The sequence below is a fragment of the Oncorhynchus kisutch genome, linkage group LG17, assembly GCF_002021735.2.
Source record: "Oncorhynchus kisutch isolate 150728-3 linkage group LG17, Okis_V2, whole genome shotgun sequence".
NCBI classification, from domain to species: domain Eukaryota; kingdom Metazoa; phylum Chordata; class Actinopteri; order Salmoniformes; family Salmonidae; genus Oncorhynchus; species Oncorhynchus kisutch.
In genome coordinates, this window is record NC_034190.2 from 4,834,721 (window position 1) to 4,849,720 (window position 15,000).

Sequence of the window (15,000 nt, forward strand, 5' to 3'; positions counted from 1 at the left end):
CAGTGTGTGGGTAGAGTCTAGTCAGTGTGTGGGTAGAGTCTAGTCAGTGTGTGGTAGAATCTAGTCAGTCTGTGGGTAGAGTCTAGTGAGTGTGTGTGTGGGTAGAGTCTAGATAGTGTGTGGGTAGAGTCTAGATAGTGTGTGGGTAGAGTCTAGTCAGTCAGTGAGTAGAGTCTAGTGTGTGTGGGTAGAGTCTAGTGAGTGTGTGTGTGCGTAGAGTCTAGATTGTGTGGATAGAGTCTAGTGTGTTTGTTGGTAGAGTCATGTCAGTGTGTGGGTAGAGTCTTGTGAAAGTGTGTGTAGAGTCTAATGTATTTGTGGGTAGAGTCTAGTGTGTGGGTAGAGTCTAGTCAGTGTGTGGGTAGAGTCAAGTGAGTGTGTGTGTGGGTGGAGTCTAGATAGTGTGTGGGTAGAGTCTAGTGTGTGTGTGGGTGGAGTCTAGTGAGTGTGTGTGTGGGTAGAGTCTAGTGAGTGTGTGTGTGGGTAGAGTCTAGCTAGTGTGTGGGTAGAGTCTAGTCACTGTGTGGGTAGAGTCTTGTCATTGTGTGGGTAGAGCCTTGTCAGTGTGTGGGTAGAGTCTAGTGAGTGTGTGGGTAGAGTCTAGTGAGTGTGTGGGTAGAGTCTAGTGAGTGTGTGGGTAGAGTCTAGTGAGTGTGTGGGTAGAGTCTAGTGAGTGTGTGGGTAGAGTCTAGTGAGTGTGTGGGTAGAGTCTAGTGAGTGTGTGGGTAGAGTCTAGTGAGTGTGTGGGTAGAGTCTAGTGAGTGTGTGGGTAGAGTCTAGTGAGTGTGTGGGTAGAGTCTAGTGTGTTTGTGGGTAGAGTCCAGTCAGACTATTGTCATTGTGTGTGTAGAGTCTAGATAGTGTGTGTGTAGAGTCTAGATAGTGTGTGTGTAGAGTCGAGATAGTGTGTGTGTAGAGTCTAATCAGTGTGTGTAGAGTCTAATCAGCGTGTGTAGAGTCTAATCAGTGTGTGGGGTAGAGTCTAGTGAGTGTGTGGGTAGAGTCTAGTGAGTGTGTGGGTAGAGTCTAGTGAGTGTGTGGGTAGAGTCTAGTGAGTGTGTGGGTAGAGTCTAGTGAGTGTGTGGGTAGAGTCTAGTGAGTGTGTGGGTAGAGTCTAGTGAGTGTGTGGGTAGAGTCTAGATACTGTGTGGGTAGAGTCTAGATACTGTGTGGGTAGAGTCTAGTGAGTGTGTGGGTAGAGTCTAGTGAGTGTGTGGGTAGAGTCTAGTGAGTGTGTGGGTAGAGTCTAGTGAGTGTGTGGGTAGAGTCTAGTGAGTGTGTGGGTAGAGTCTAGTGTGTTTGTGGGTAGAGTCCAGTCAGACTATTGTCATTGTGTGTGTAGAGTCTAGATAGTGTGTGTGTAGAGTCTAGATAGTGTGTGTGTAGAGTCGAGATAGTGTGTGTGTAGAGTCTAATCAGTGTGTGTAGAGTCTAATCAGCGTGTGTAGAGTCTAATCAGTGTGTGGGGTAGAGTCTAGTGAGTGTGTGGGTAGAGTCTAGTGAGTGTGTGGGTAGAGTCTAGTGAGTGTGTGGGTAGAGTCTAGTGAGTGTGTGGGTAGAGTCTAGTGAGTGTGTGGGTAGAGTCTAGTGAGTGTGTGGGTAGAGTCTAGTGAGTGTGTGGGTAGAGTCTAGATACTGTGTGGGTAGAGTCTAGATACTGTGTGGGTAGAGTCTAGTGAGTGTGTGGGTAGAGTCTAGTGAGTGTGTGGGTAGAGTCTAGTGTGTTTGTGGGTAGAGTCCAGTCATTGTGTGGGTAGAGTCCAGTCAGTGTGTGGGTAAAGTCTAGTTAGTGTGTGGGTAGAGTCTAGTCAGTGTGGTTTTAGTCCAGTCGTTGTGTGGGTAGAGTCTAGTGAGTGTGTGGGTAGAGTCCAGTCGGTGTGTGGGTAGAGTCCAGTCGGTGTGTGGGTAGAGTCCAGTCGGTGTGTGGGTAGAGTCCAGTCGGTGTGTGGGTAGAGTCCAGTCGGTGTGTGGGTAGAGTCCAGTCGGTGTGTGGGTAGAGTCCAGTCGGTGTGTGGGTAGAGTCCAGTCGGTGTGTGGGTAGAGTCTAGTCGGTGTGCGGGTAGAGTTTTGTGTGGAGTTATTTTGACTTGCGGGAAGAAGTTTAACTAATGTCTAATTGTGTGTTTGGTAAACAAAGATGTCAATACATATGGGTGAGGGAATTCAGGGTAGAGTGTGTGTGTGTGTGTGTGTGTGTGTGGGTAGAGTCCAGTCGGTGTGTGGGTAGAGTCCTGTCGGTGTGTGGGTAGAGTCCAGTCGGTGTGTGGGTAGAGTCCAGTCGGTGTGTGGGTAGAGTCCAGTCGGTGTGTGGGTAGAGTCCAGTCGGTGTGTGGGTAGAGTCCAGTCGGTGTGTGGGTAGAGTCCAGTCGGTGTGTGGGTAGAGTCCAGTCGGTGTGTGGGTAGAGTCCAGTCGGTGTGTGGGTAGAGTCCAGTCGGTGTGTGGGTAGAGTCCAGTCGGTGTGTGGGTAGAGTTTTGTGTGGAGTTATTTTGACTTGCGGGAAGAAGTTTAACTAATGTCTAATTGTGTGTTTGGTAAACAAAGATGTCAATACATATGGGTGAGGGAATTCAGGGTAGAGTGTGTGTGTGTGTGTGTGGGTGGGTAGAGTCCAGTCGGTGGGTGGGGTAGAGTCCAGTCGGTGGGTGGGTAGAGTCCAGTCGGTGGGTGGGTAGAGTCCAGTCGGTGGGTGGGTAGAGTCCAGTCGGTGTGTGGGTAGAGTCCAGTCGGTGTGTGGGTAGAGTCCAGTCGGTGTGTGGGTAGAGTCCAGATAGCAGAGATCTTCATGCTTCTGCCAAAACTGATATCGCAAAGAGGTTTCTTCCTGTCCCTTTGGAGATTTAGATAATTAAACAGTACAGTATTTTAGGAACTGCAGATTTCTGCCTGTTTTTACGCATCAATATGCCGTGTTGTCTTCTGTAGATTTCGCTATTGTGCCCTTGTTGACAGTCTGTTTGATTAAAAAGCTATTTTTGTTTTGGTTTGTAGTGAGTCTCTTTTAGGACGTCGGATCAATCAGTTGCCACTTCAGTCTTCTAGACAGTGTAGTCGTGTATAGTTTTAGTGCCCTCCCTTGTCCTCTGGTAGGATGACTACAGATGTGTCATTCTGGAGATTTAAGGGCTTGTTTCTCTGAGCGGGTTATTTCCTATTGATGTGTATTTAAACACCAGTCTGTAGCAGGTATCCACCTCTGCACTTATATATTCACTTCTATTTATGAAATATTACTGTCCTTTTATTCTTTTATCATTTTTGCATGTGTGATATTTTAACTTAATTAAATTGATTTATATTGTATGGTGTTTCTATTCCAATAAAAATTGAAAATACATTTGACTATGTTTTGTCCACCTAAAACATCCATTAATACATTTTACTATGTGTTGTCCACCTAAAAGATCCATTAATAAATGTTTACACAGTTCTTCCAAACAGAAGTAATATCAGAATATGCACTAGATACTAGGACTACTGTGGGTTTGGTAGGATAAATGATTACAACTTAATAGGCCTAATGAAGTCAAAATGATTATAGAAACACAATATTGCAGGCAGAGCCCAAAGCTTGTGGCTGACTAGTATCAGAGTGAAATTGGTGCTGGAGAGAACGCCGACAGCATTTAAAAAAATATCTGTTCAGTTACTCTCTGCTCCACGCTCCACGCTCCACGCTCCACGCTCCACGCTCAAGTATTTATGTTTTACTAAGTCATTTGAACAAGATACTAAGTGGGCTTCAGGGCTTCTGTTGCCTTGGGCTTCAGGGCTTCTGTTGCCTTGGGCTTCAGGGCTTCTGTTGCATTGGGCTTCAGGGCTTCTGTTGCCTTGGGCTTCAGGGCTTCTGATGCCTTGGGCTTCAGGGCTTCTTTTGCAGTGGGCTTCAGGGCTTCTGTTGCCTTGGGCTTCAGGGCTTCTGTTGCCTTGGGCTTCAGGGCTTCTGTTGCATTGGGCTTCAGGGCTTCTGATTCCTTGGGCTTCAGGGCTTCTTTTGCAGTGGGCTTCAGGGCTTCTGTTGCCTTGGGCTTCAGGGCTTCTGTTGCCTTGGGCTTCAGGGCTTCTGTTGTAGTTTGCTTCAGGGCTTCTGTTGCATTGGGCTTCAGGGCTTCTGTTGCCTTGGGCTTCAGGGCTTCTTTTGCAGTGGGCTTCAGGGCTTCTGTTGCCTTGGGCTTCAGGGCTTCTGTTGCCTTGGGCTTCTGTTGCCTTGAGCTTCAGGGCTTCTGTTGCATTGGGCTTCAGGGTTTCTGTTGCCTTGGGATTCAAGGCTTCTGTTGCCTTGGGCTTCAGGGCTTCTGTTGCCTTGGGATTCAAGGCTTCTGTTGCCTTGGGCTTCAGGGCTTCTGTTGCCTTGTGCTTCAGGGCTTCTGTTGCCTTGGGCTTCAGGGCTTCTGTTGCCTCGGGCTTCAGGGCTTCTGTTGCCTTGGGCTTCTGTTGCCTTGGGCTTCAGGGCTTCTGTTAGCTTGGGCTTCAGGGCTTCTGTAGGAGATGTGTTATTAACTAACTAACTAACTAACTATGTCTGTCTCTCTGTCTCTCTGTCTCTCTGTCTCTCTGTGTCTGCAGTGTGTTCAGGAGATGGGGAATGCCAAGGCCCGACGACTCTATGAAGCTTTCCTACCAGAATGTTTCATACGACCAGAGACTGACCAGTATCCTTACAGCACTGTGTGTGTAAGTGGGTGTAAGTGGGTGTGTGTGTGTGGGTGTAAGTGTGTAAGGGTGTGTGGGTGGGTGTGTTTGTGTGTGTGTGTGTGTGTGTGGGTATGTGTGTGTGGGTGTGTGTAAGTGTGTAAGGGTGTGTGGGTGGGTGTGTGTGTGTGTGTGTGATGCAGACCTGCAGTCTCTCTCCTTAACCCTCCTGTGTAGGTCAGCAGAGATGTTCATCAGGGACAAATATGAGAAGAAGAAGTACATGGACAAGATCCTAGATGTCAACAGGCTTAGAGTGAGATGCGCACACACACACACACACGCTCACACAGACACACACACACACACACACACACACACACACACACACACACACACACACACACACACACACACACACACACAGACACAGACACACACACACAGACACACACACACACGCACACACTTACACGCACACACAGACACACACACAGACGCACACAGACGCACACGCACACACACAGACACACGCACACACACAGACACACAGACACACACAGACACACACACACAGACACACACACACAGACACGCACACACACACACACACAGACACGCACGCATTCACACGCACACACACACACACATACAGATACAGACACACACACACTCACAGACACACACACACACACTTACACGCACACACAGACACACACACACAGACACACGCACACACACGCACACAGCCACACACACGCACACACAGACACACAGACACACACACACACAGACACACACACACACAGGCACGCACGCACACACACACACACACAGACACGCACGCACTCACACGCACACACACACATACAGACACACACACACTCACAGACACGTACGCACAGACACACACACATACACACTCACACAGACACAAACACACACCCATCATTTAAATAATAAGACCTTTTGATGCAAATACAATAAACTATGTTTCCTTTATGTCCTTCTTTCTCTCTCTCTCTCTGCCTCTCTTTCTCTCTCTGCCTCTTTCTCTCTCTGCCTCTCTTTCTCTCTCTGTCTCTCTTTCTCTCTCTGCCTCTGCCTCTCTCTCTGCCTCTCTCTCTCTCTCTCTGCCTCTCTCTCTCTCTGCCTCTCTTTCTCTCTCTCTCTGTCTGTCTCTCTCTCACTCTCTGCCTCTCTCTCTCTCTCTCTCTCTCTCTCTCTTTCTTCTCTCTCTCTCTTTCTCTTCTCTCTCTCTCTCTTTCTTCTCTCTCTCTTTCTCTTCTCTCTCTCTCTCTCTCTCTCTCTCCTGACTTCTGCCTCCCCACCTTTAGAAAGAGAAGAGCTGTGAAAACATCCCCAAGGAGCCAGTGGTGTTTGAGAAGATGAAGTTGGTGAGTGGTTAGTGTATGTAAAGCATCTCCCAGGTATCTTCTTGGTTTGGTTTTCTTCAGTTATTCATGCTGTCCTTGTTGTTGACTCTTTCAGAAGAGAGAAAACAGCCCAAAGACACAGACCCAGTCTCCGTCTATCTCAGACCTCCTAGGACTTGGTATGCTATTAGTACACCTCTCTACACATACTCACATACAAATAGATTTCAACATAAATGGTCAGTTGTAGCGACTTTAGCCTGGTCCCAGATCTGTTGTCTCCTTCTATAGCCTGGTCCCAGATCTGTTGTCTCCTTCTACAGCCTGGTCCCAGATCTGTTGTCTCCTTCTGTAGCCTGGTCCCAGATCTGTTGTCTCCTTCTATAGCCTGGTCCCAGATCTGTTGTCTCCTTCTACAGCCTGGTCCCAGATCTGTTGTCTCCTTCTGTAGCCTGGTCCCAGATCTGTTGTCTCCTTCTGTAGCCTGGTCCCAGATCTGTTGTCTCCTTCTACAGCCTGGTCCCAGATTTATTTATTTTTATTTTATTTTATTATTTCACCTTTATTTAACCAGGTAGGCTAGTTGAGAACACCTTTATTTAACCAGGTAGGCTAGTTGAGAACACCTTTATTTAACCAGGTAGGCTAGTTGAGAACAAGTTCTCATTTGCAACTGCGACCTGGCCAAGATAAAGCATAGCAGTGTGAGCATACAACAAAGAGTTACACATGGAGTAAACAATTAACAAGTCAATAACACAGTAGAAAACGAAGGGGGGGTCTATATACAATGTGTGCAAAAGGCATGAGGAGGTAGGCAAATAATTACAATTTTGCAGATTAACACTGGAGTGATAAAAGATCAGATGGTCATGTACAGGTAGAGATATTGGTGTGCAGAAGAGCAGAAAAGTAAATAAATAGAAACAGTACGGGGATGAGGTAGGTGAAAAGGGTGGGCTATTTACCAATAGACTATGTACAGCTGCAGCGATCGGTTAGCTGCTCAGATAGCTGATGTTTGAAGTTGGTGAGGGAGATAAAAGTCTCCAACTTCAGCGATTTTTGCAATTCGTTCCAGTCACAGGCAGCAGAGTACTGGAACGAAAGGCGGCCAAATGAGGTGTTGGCTTTAGGGATGATCAGTGAGATACACCTGCTGGAGCGCGTGCTACGGATGGGTGTTGCCATCGTGACCAGTGAGCTGAGGTAAGGCGGAGCTTTACCTAGCATAGACTTGTAGATGACCTGGAGCCAGTGGGTCTGGCGACGAATATGTAGCGAGGGCCAGCCGACTAGAGCATACAAGTCGCAGTGGTGGGTAGTATAAGGTGCTTTAGTGACAAAACGGATGGCACTGTGATAGACTGCATCCAGTTTGCTGAGTAGAGTGTTGGAAGCCATTTTGTAGATGACATCGCCGAAGTCGAGGATCGGTAGGATAGTCAGTTTTACTAGGGTAAGCTTGGCGGCTTGAGTGAAGGAGGCTTTGTTGCGGAATAGAAAGCCGACTCTTGATTTGATTTTCGATTGGAGATGTTTGATATGAGTCTGGAAGGAGAGTTTGCAGTCTAGCCAGACACCTAGGTACTTATAGACGTCCACATATTCTAGGTCGGAACCATCCAGGGTGGTGATGCTAGTCGGGCATGCAGGTGCAGGCAGCGAAGTTTTCGATAATCATGGATTTATCAGTGGTGACCGTGTTACCTAGCCTCAGTGCAGTGGGCAGCTGGGAGGAGGTGCTCTTGTTCTCCATGGACTTCACAGTGTCCCAGAACTTTTTGGAGTTGGAGCTACAGGATGCAAACTTCTGCCTGAAGAAGCTGGCCTTAGCTTTCCTGACTGACTGCGTGTATTGGTTCCGGACTTCCCTGAACAGTTGCATATCACGGGGACTATTCGATGCTATTGCAGTCCGCCACAGGATGTTTTTGTGCTGGTCGAGGGCAGTCAGGTCTGGGGTGAACCAAGGGCTGTATCTGTTCTTAGTTCTGCATTTTTTGAACGGAGCATGCTTATCTAAAATGGTGAGGAAGTTACTTTTAAAGAATGACCAGGCATCCTCAACTGACGGGATGAGGTCAATGTCCTTCCAGGATACCCGGGCCAGGTCGATTAGAAAGGCCTGCTCACAGAAGTGTTTTAGGGAGCGCTTGACAGTGATGAGGGGTGGTCGTTTGACTGCGGCTCCGTAGCGGATACAGGCAATGAGGCAGTGATCGCTGAGATCCTGGTTGAAGACAGCGGAGGTGTATTTGGAGGGCCAGTTGGTCAGGATGACGTCTATGAGGGTGCCCTTGTTTACAGAGTTAGGGTTGTACCTGGTGGGTTCCTTGATGATTTGTGTGAGATTGAGGGCATCTAGCTTAGATTGTAGGACTGGCGGGGTGTTAAGCATATCCCAGTTTAGGTCACCTAACAGAACAAACTCTGAAGCTAGATGGGGGGCGATCAATTCACAAATGGTGTCCAGGGCACAGCTGGGAGCTGAGGGGGGTCGGTAGCAGGCGGCAACCGTGAGAGACTTATTTCTGGAGAGAGTAATTTTCAAAATTAGTAGTTCGAACTGTTTGGGTATGGACCTGGAAAGTATGACATTACTTTGCAGGCCATCTCTGCAGTAAACTGCAACTCCTCCCCCTTTGGCGGTTCTATCTTGACGGAAGATGTTATAGTTGGGTATGGAAATCTCTGAATTTTTGGTGGCCTTCCTGAGCCAGGATTCAGACACAGCAAGGACATCAGGGTTAGCAGAGTGTGCTAAAGCAGTGAGTAAGACAAACTTAGGGAGGAGGCTTCTGATGTTGACATGCATGAAACCAAGGCTTTTTCGAACACAGAAGTCAACAAATGAGGGTGCCTGGGGACATGCAGGGCCTGGGTTTACCTCCACATCACCCGCGGAACAGAGAAGGAGTAGTATGAGGGTGCGGCTAAAGGCTATCAAAACTGGTCGCCTAGAGCGTTGGGGACAGAGAATAAGAGGAGCAGGTTTCTGGGCATGGTAGAATATATTCAGGGCATAATGCGCAGACAGGGGTATGGTGGGGTGCGGGTACAGCGGAGGTAAGCCCAGGCACTGGGTGATGATGAGAGAGGTTGTATCTCTGGACATGCTGGTAGTAATGGGTGAGGTCACCGCATGTGTGGGAGGTGGGACAAAGGAGTTATCAGGGGTATGAAGAGTGGAACTAGGGGCTCCATTGTGAACTAAAACAATGATAACTAACCTGAACAACAGTATACAAGGCATATTGACATTTGAGAGAGACATATAGCGAGGCATACAGTAATCACAGGTGTTGAATTGGGAAAGCTAGCTAAAACAGTAGGTGAGACAACAGCTAATCAGCTAGCACAACAACAGCAGGTAAAATGGCGTAGACTAGGCAACGGGGCCAACAGATAAAACAAACAAGCAGAATGGAGTACCGTGATTTATGGACAGTCCAGCGTGCATCAGCTATGTAGCCAAGAGATCAGTGTCCAGGGGGCAGCGGTGGATGGGGAAGGGAAGCTGGACTGGCGAGTGTTATCCAGGTTAAAAAAACGAACAATGACTAAATAGCTTGTAGCTAGTTAGCTGGTTAGCTTCTGGAGGTTCTTGAGTGTGTTCTAAAAATAAATAAAAAATAATAGCGATTCCGTATCACATTGGGTGAGGCAGGTTTCCGGAAGGTATAAACAAATTAAAAGTCAAAAGAGATAGAAAGTAAATATGGGTCCGGTGGGCGTTTGGGACGCGGCGATTCAGGCGGTTAGCAGGCCTGTGCTAACAAGCTAACAGTTTGTAGGCCCGGGCTAGACAAGGTAGCAGTTAGCGGACCGGAGCTGGACAAGCTAGCAGTTAGCAGGCCGAATTAGCAAGCAGGGAGATAGCGAGGGCTAGAGAGTTAGCCTTTGGGGGACGTCGCGATGGGGTGAGTCTGTTTATTCCTCTTCATGCGGTGACATCGATAGACCGGTCGTGGGCCCGGGTATTGTAGCTCAGGAGTATGCTACGGTGGTAGCGCAGGCCGGGCTAGCTTCAAGCTAAGTGGGTGGAAACGCTAGCCAGGGGTAATCGTCCAGGGTTGCGGTTTGGCTAGATAGCTAGTTGTGAAGATCCAGCGTATTTGGAAGCTTAGGTTTAGCAAAATGTTTTTAAAGGGATAGCTATGTAAAAAACGAAAAATATGTAAAAAAACGAAAAATAAACAAAATATAAACAAAATCTGTTGTCTCCTTCTGTAGCCTGGTCCCAGATCTGTTGTCTCCTTCTATAGCCTGGTCTCAGATCTGTTGTCTCCTTCTATAGCCTGGTCCCAGATCTGTTGTCTCCTTCTATAGCCTGGTCCCAGATCTGTTGTCTCCTTATATAGCCTGGTCCCAGATCTGTTGTCTCCTTCTGTAGCCTGGTCCCAGATCTGTTGTCTCCTTCTACAGCCTGGTCCCAGATCTGTTGTCTCCTTCTGTAGCCTGGTCCCAGATCTGTTGTCTCCTTATATAGCCTGGTCCCAGATCTGTTTGTGCTCTTGCCATCTCCATTATTCATTGTCAAGCTAAACATGTTGTCAAGAGCACAAACAACTGGTCTGTCTTTCTCTCTCTGTTGCTCTCTCTCTCCTCTCTGTTGCGCTCTCTCTCCTCTCTCTCTCTTACTCTACTCTTTTTCTCTCTACTCAATTAAATTAAATTAAATTCAATGTGCTTTATTGGCATGACGTAACAATGTACATATTGCCAAAGCTTATTTGGGATATTTACAATATGAAAATAATGACAATCAAAATTGTCAACGAGACAACAGCAACAACAATAACCAAGTTTCAAAAGAACCATACATTGAACAATAACAATAAGTATACAGTAGAGGACATGTGCAGGTTGATTGGTCTGTCAGACACTGTCCCTCATCTTATGGCACGCAGCAATGTAGTGCACTGCCAACCCACAGCTCTCTGCGTCCTCCCCCAACAGGACGGGTAGCCTACTCTCATCAGAGAGGTCTCTCTGCGTCCTCCCCCAACAGGACGGGTAGCCTACTCTCATCAGAGAGGTCTCTCTGCGTCCTCCCCCAACAGGACGGGTAGCCTACTCTCATCAGAGAGGTCTCTCTGCGTCCTCCCCCAACAGGACGGGTAGCCTGTCCTCATCAGAGAGGTCTTTGAAACCTTGAAAAAGGGTTTCAAATTTGGGGAAATGACACTAATTGTTTTTTATTTTTTACATTTTGTCAGGAAATGCAGCTCCGTCTCAGGTTCTGCTGTGGTGCAGTGGTTGCACAGCCTTTCCTCTACAGGGAGACAGGTTCTGCTGTGGTGCAGTGGTTGCACAGCCTTTCCTCTACAGGGAGACAGGTTCTGCTGTGGTGCAGTGGTTGCACAGCCTTTCCTCTACAGGGAGACAGGTTCTGCTGTGGTGCAGTGGTTGCACAGCCTTTCCTCTACAGGGAGACAGGTTCTGCTGTGGTGCAGTGGTTGCACAGCCTTTCCTCTACAGGGAGCCAGGTTCTGCTGTGGTGCAGTGGTTGTACAGCCTTTCCTCTACAGGGAGCCAGGTTCTGCTGTGGTGCAGTGGTTGCACAGCCTTTCCTCTACAGGGAGCCAGGTTCTGCTGTGGTGCAGTGGTTGTACAGCCTTTCCTCTACAGGGAGCCAGGTTCTGCTGTGGTGCAGTGGTTGCACAGCCTTTCCTCTACAGGGAGACAGGTTCTGCTGTGGTGCAGTGGTTGCACAGCCTTTCCTCTACAGGGAGACATGTTCTGCTGTGGTGCAGTGGTTGTACAGCCTTTCCTCTACAGGGAGACAGGTTCTGCTGTGGTGCAGTGGTTGTACAGCCTTTCCTCTACAGGGAGACATGTTCTGCTGTTGTGCAGTGGTTGCACAGCCTTTCCTCTACAGGGAGACAGGTTCTGCTGTTGTGCAGTGGTTGCACAGCCTTTCCTCTACAGGGAGACAGGTTCTGCTGTGGTGCAGTGGTTGCACAGCCTTTCCTCTACAGGGAGACAGGTTCTGCTGTGGTGCAGTGGTTTCACAGCCTTTCCTCTACAGGGAGACAGGTTCTGCTGTGGTGCAGTGGTTGCACAGCCTTTCCTCTACAGGGAGCCAGGTTCTGCTGTGGTGCAGTGGTTGCACAGCCTTTCCTCTACAGGGAGACAGGTTCTGCTGTGGTGCAGTGGTTGCACAGCCTTTCCTCTACAGGGAGACAGGTTCTGCTGTGGTGCAGTGGTTTCACAGCCTTTCCTCTACAGGGAGACAGGTTCTGCTGTGGTGCAGTGGTTGCACAGCCTTTCCTCTACAGGGAGCCAGGTTCTGCTGTGGTGCAGTGGTTTCACAGCCTTTCCTCTACAGGGAGCCAGGTTCTGCTGTGGTGCAGTGGTTGCACAGCCTTTCCTCTACAGGGAGACAGGTTCTGCTGTGGTGCAGTGGTTGCGCAGCCTTTCCTCTACAGGGAGACAGGTTCTGCTGTGGTGCAGTGGTTGTGCAGCCTTTCCTCTACAGGGAGCCAGGTTTTCCTGAGTCTACCCTCCTCAATGGCAAGGCTGTGCTCACTGAGCCTGTACTTTGTCAAGGTTTTTCTGCACTGCATTTTGCTTTGTGTTTGTGCTTGTGTTTCCCAATAAGCAATGTAGTTTTGACTGTGTTGATCCTGAGGCTTCAGTGTGTTAGTAGAACAGGTTAGTGAACTCAGGACCAGCTGGATGAGGGGACTCTTTTGTTTGCTCAGCTCTTGGCATTGCAGGGCTTGGTAATGATATGAGAGGGGGGTCACTGTATTTTAGATGTTTCCAAAACTTAATTGCTCCTTTTTTGTTTTTATTATTAGTGGATATTGGCCTGATTCTGCCCTGCATGTATTGGCCTGATTCTGCCCTGCATGTATTGGCCTGATTCTGCCCTGCATGTATTGGCCTGATTCTGCCCTGCATGTATTGGCCTGATTCTGCCCTGCATGTATTGGCCTGATTCTGCCCTGCATGTATTGGCCTGATTCTGCCCTGCATGTATTGGCCTGATTCTGCCCTGCATGTATTGGCCTGATTCTGCCCTGCATGTATTGGCCTGATTCTGCCCTGCATGTATTGGCCTGATTCTGCCCTGCATGTATTGGCCTGATTCTGCCCTGCATGTATTGGCCTGATTCTGCCCTGCATGTATTGGCCTGATTCTGCCCTGCATGTATTGGCCTGATTCTGCCCTGCATGTATTGGCCTGATTCTGCCCTGCATGTATTGGCCTGATTCTGCCCTGCATGTATTGGCCTGATTCTGCCCTGCATGTATTGGCCTGATTCTGCCCTGCATGTATTGGCCTGATTCTGCCCTGCATGTATTGGCCTGATTCTGCCCTGCATGTATTGGCCTGATTCTGCCCTGCATGTATTGGCCTGATTCTGCCCTGCATGTATTGGCCTGATTCTGCCCTGCATGTATTGGCCTGATTCTGCCCTGCATGTATTGGCCTGATTCTGCCCTGCATGTATTGGCCTGATTCTGCCCTGCATGTATTGTTTGTAGTTTTCCTCTGGACATGTAGGATAATCTTACAGAACTCTGCATGCAGGGTTTCAGTGGGGTGTTTGTCCCATTTGATGGAATCTTGTTTTGCAAGTGGACCCCACACCTCGCTGACATAAAGTGCAATTGGTTCAATGACACATTCAATTAGTCCAAATTTTAATAGGTATTTCAATTTGAATGAGCTTTTTAATGGTATAGAATGCCCTGCGTGCTTTCTCTATCAGTTCATTCACTGCATCATTAAGGTGTCCAGTTGAGCTTATTTTTAAACCTAAGTAATTGTAGTGTGTGCAGTACTCTACATATTTAAACCTCAGTAATTGTAGTGTGTACAGTACTCTATATATTTAAACCTCAGTAATTGTAATGTATGCAGTACTCTATATATTTTGTACCAATTGAGAACTTTGGTCTAATTCCCTGAGATCTGGATCTTCTCTGGAAAATCATTATTTTAGTCTTTTTGGGGTTTACTGCCAGGGCCCAGGTCTGGCAGTACTGCTCTAGCAGGTCCAGGCTCTGCTGTAGGCCATGTGCTGTGGGTGACAGCAGGTATAGGGCATCTAGCAGGTCCAGGCTCTGCTGTAGGCCATGTGCTGTGGGTGACAGCAGGCTTAGGTCATCTGCGAAGAGTAGGTATTTAACTTCTGAATTGTGGAGACTAACACCAGGGGCTGAGGATTTTTCTAGAATAGTGGCCAATTCGTTGATGTAAATATTGAAGAGTGCAGGGCTCAGATTGCAACCCTGACGACGATTTTCTTGCCAATTTTAATGCAGCACGTATTGCCATTGATTGAATTATGTCATATGTTTTACCCCCTACACCACTTTCAATAACTTTGTAGAACAGTCCTGTATGCCAAATAGAATCAAATGCTTTTCGGATGTCGATAAAGCAAGAGTACATTTTGGTATTATTTTGGTGGCCTATCAGGGTGTAAATATGATAAGTCGTGCATAAATCTACAGAAAACCTTCCCCGGGTTACTGTTCACACAAATAGCTCTGTAATTGTTAGGGTCAAATTTGTCTCCTTACTTAAACAGATTGAGGTTATGAGTCCTTGATTCCAGATGTCAGGGAAATAACCTACATTAGGCTCAAATGAAACAGTTTTAGCCAATTGAAATATTGTGTTTAAGCGTCTCAGTTAGGATGCCATCAGGTCCGCATGCTTCTTTAAATTTGACGGCCTGAAGTTTCTTAAAGAGCTCCTGGTCAGTAATAGTTTAGTTTCTTATAGAGCTCCTGGTCAGTAATAGTTTAGTTTCTTATAGAGCTCCTGGTCAGTAATAGTTTAGTTTCTTATAGAGCTCCTGGTCAGTAATAGTTTAGTTTCTTATAGAGCTCCTGGTCAGTAATAGTTTAGTGTCTTATAGAGCTCCTGGTCAGTAATAGTTTAGTGTCTTATAGAGCTCCTGGTCAGTAATAGTTTAGTGTCTTATAGAGCTCCTGGTCAGTAGTAGTTTAGTTTCTTATAGAGCTCC

The 15,000-nt window shown here is 47.6% G+C and overlaps 1 protein-coding gene across 1 annotated transcript in view; it reads left to right on the forward strand.

Annotated features, from left to right (window-relative positions):
* Nucleotides 1-15,000, forward strand: part of LOC109883026 (stromal membrane-associated protein 2) — a 52,284-nt gene that overhangs the window by 32,104 nt on the left and 5,180 nt on the right. The window contains exons 3-6 of the mRNA XM_031795017.1: nt 4,566-4,651; nt 4,869-4,947; nt 5,969-6,028; nt 6,123-6,186. Of these exons, the coding sequence (XP_031650877.1) occupies nt 4,566-4,651; nt 4,869-4,947; nt 5,969-6,028; nt 6,123-6,186 (289 nt within the window). The remainder of the gene's footprint in view (nt 1-4,565; nt 4,652-4,868; nt 4,948-5,968; nt 6,029-6,122; nt 6,187-15,000) is intronic.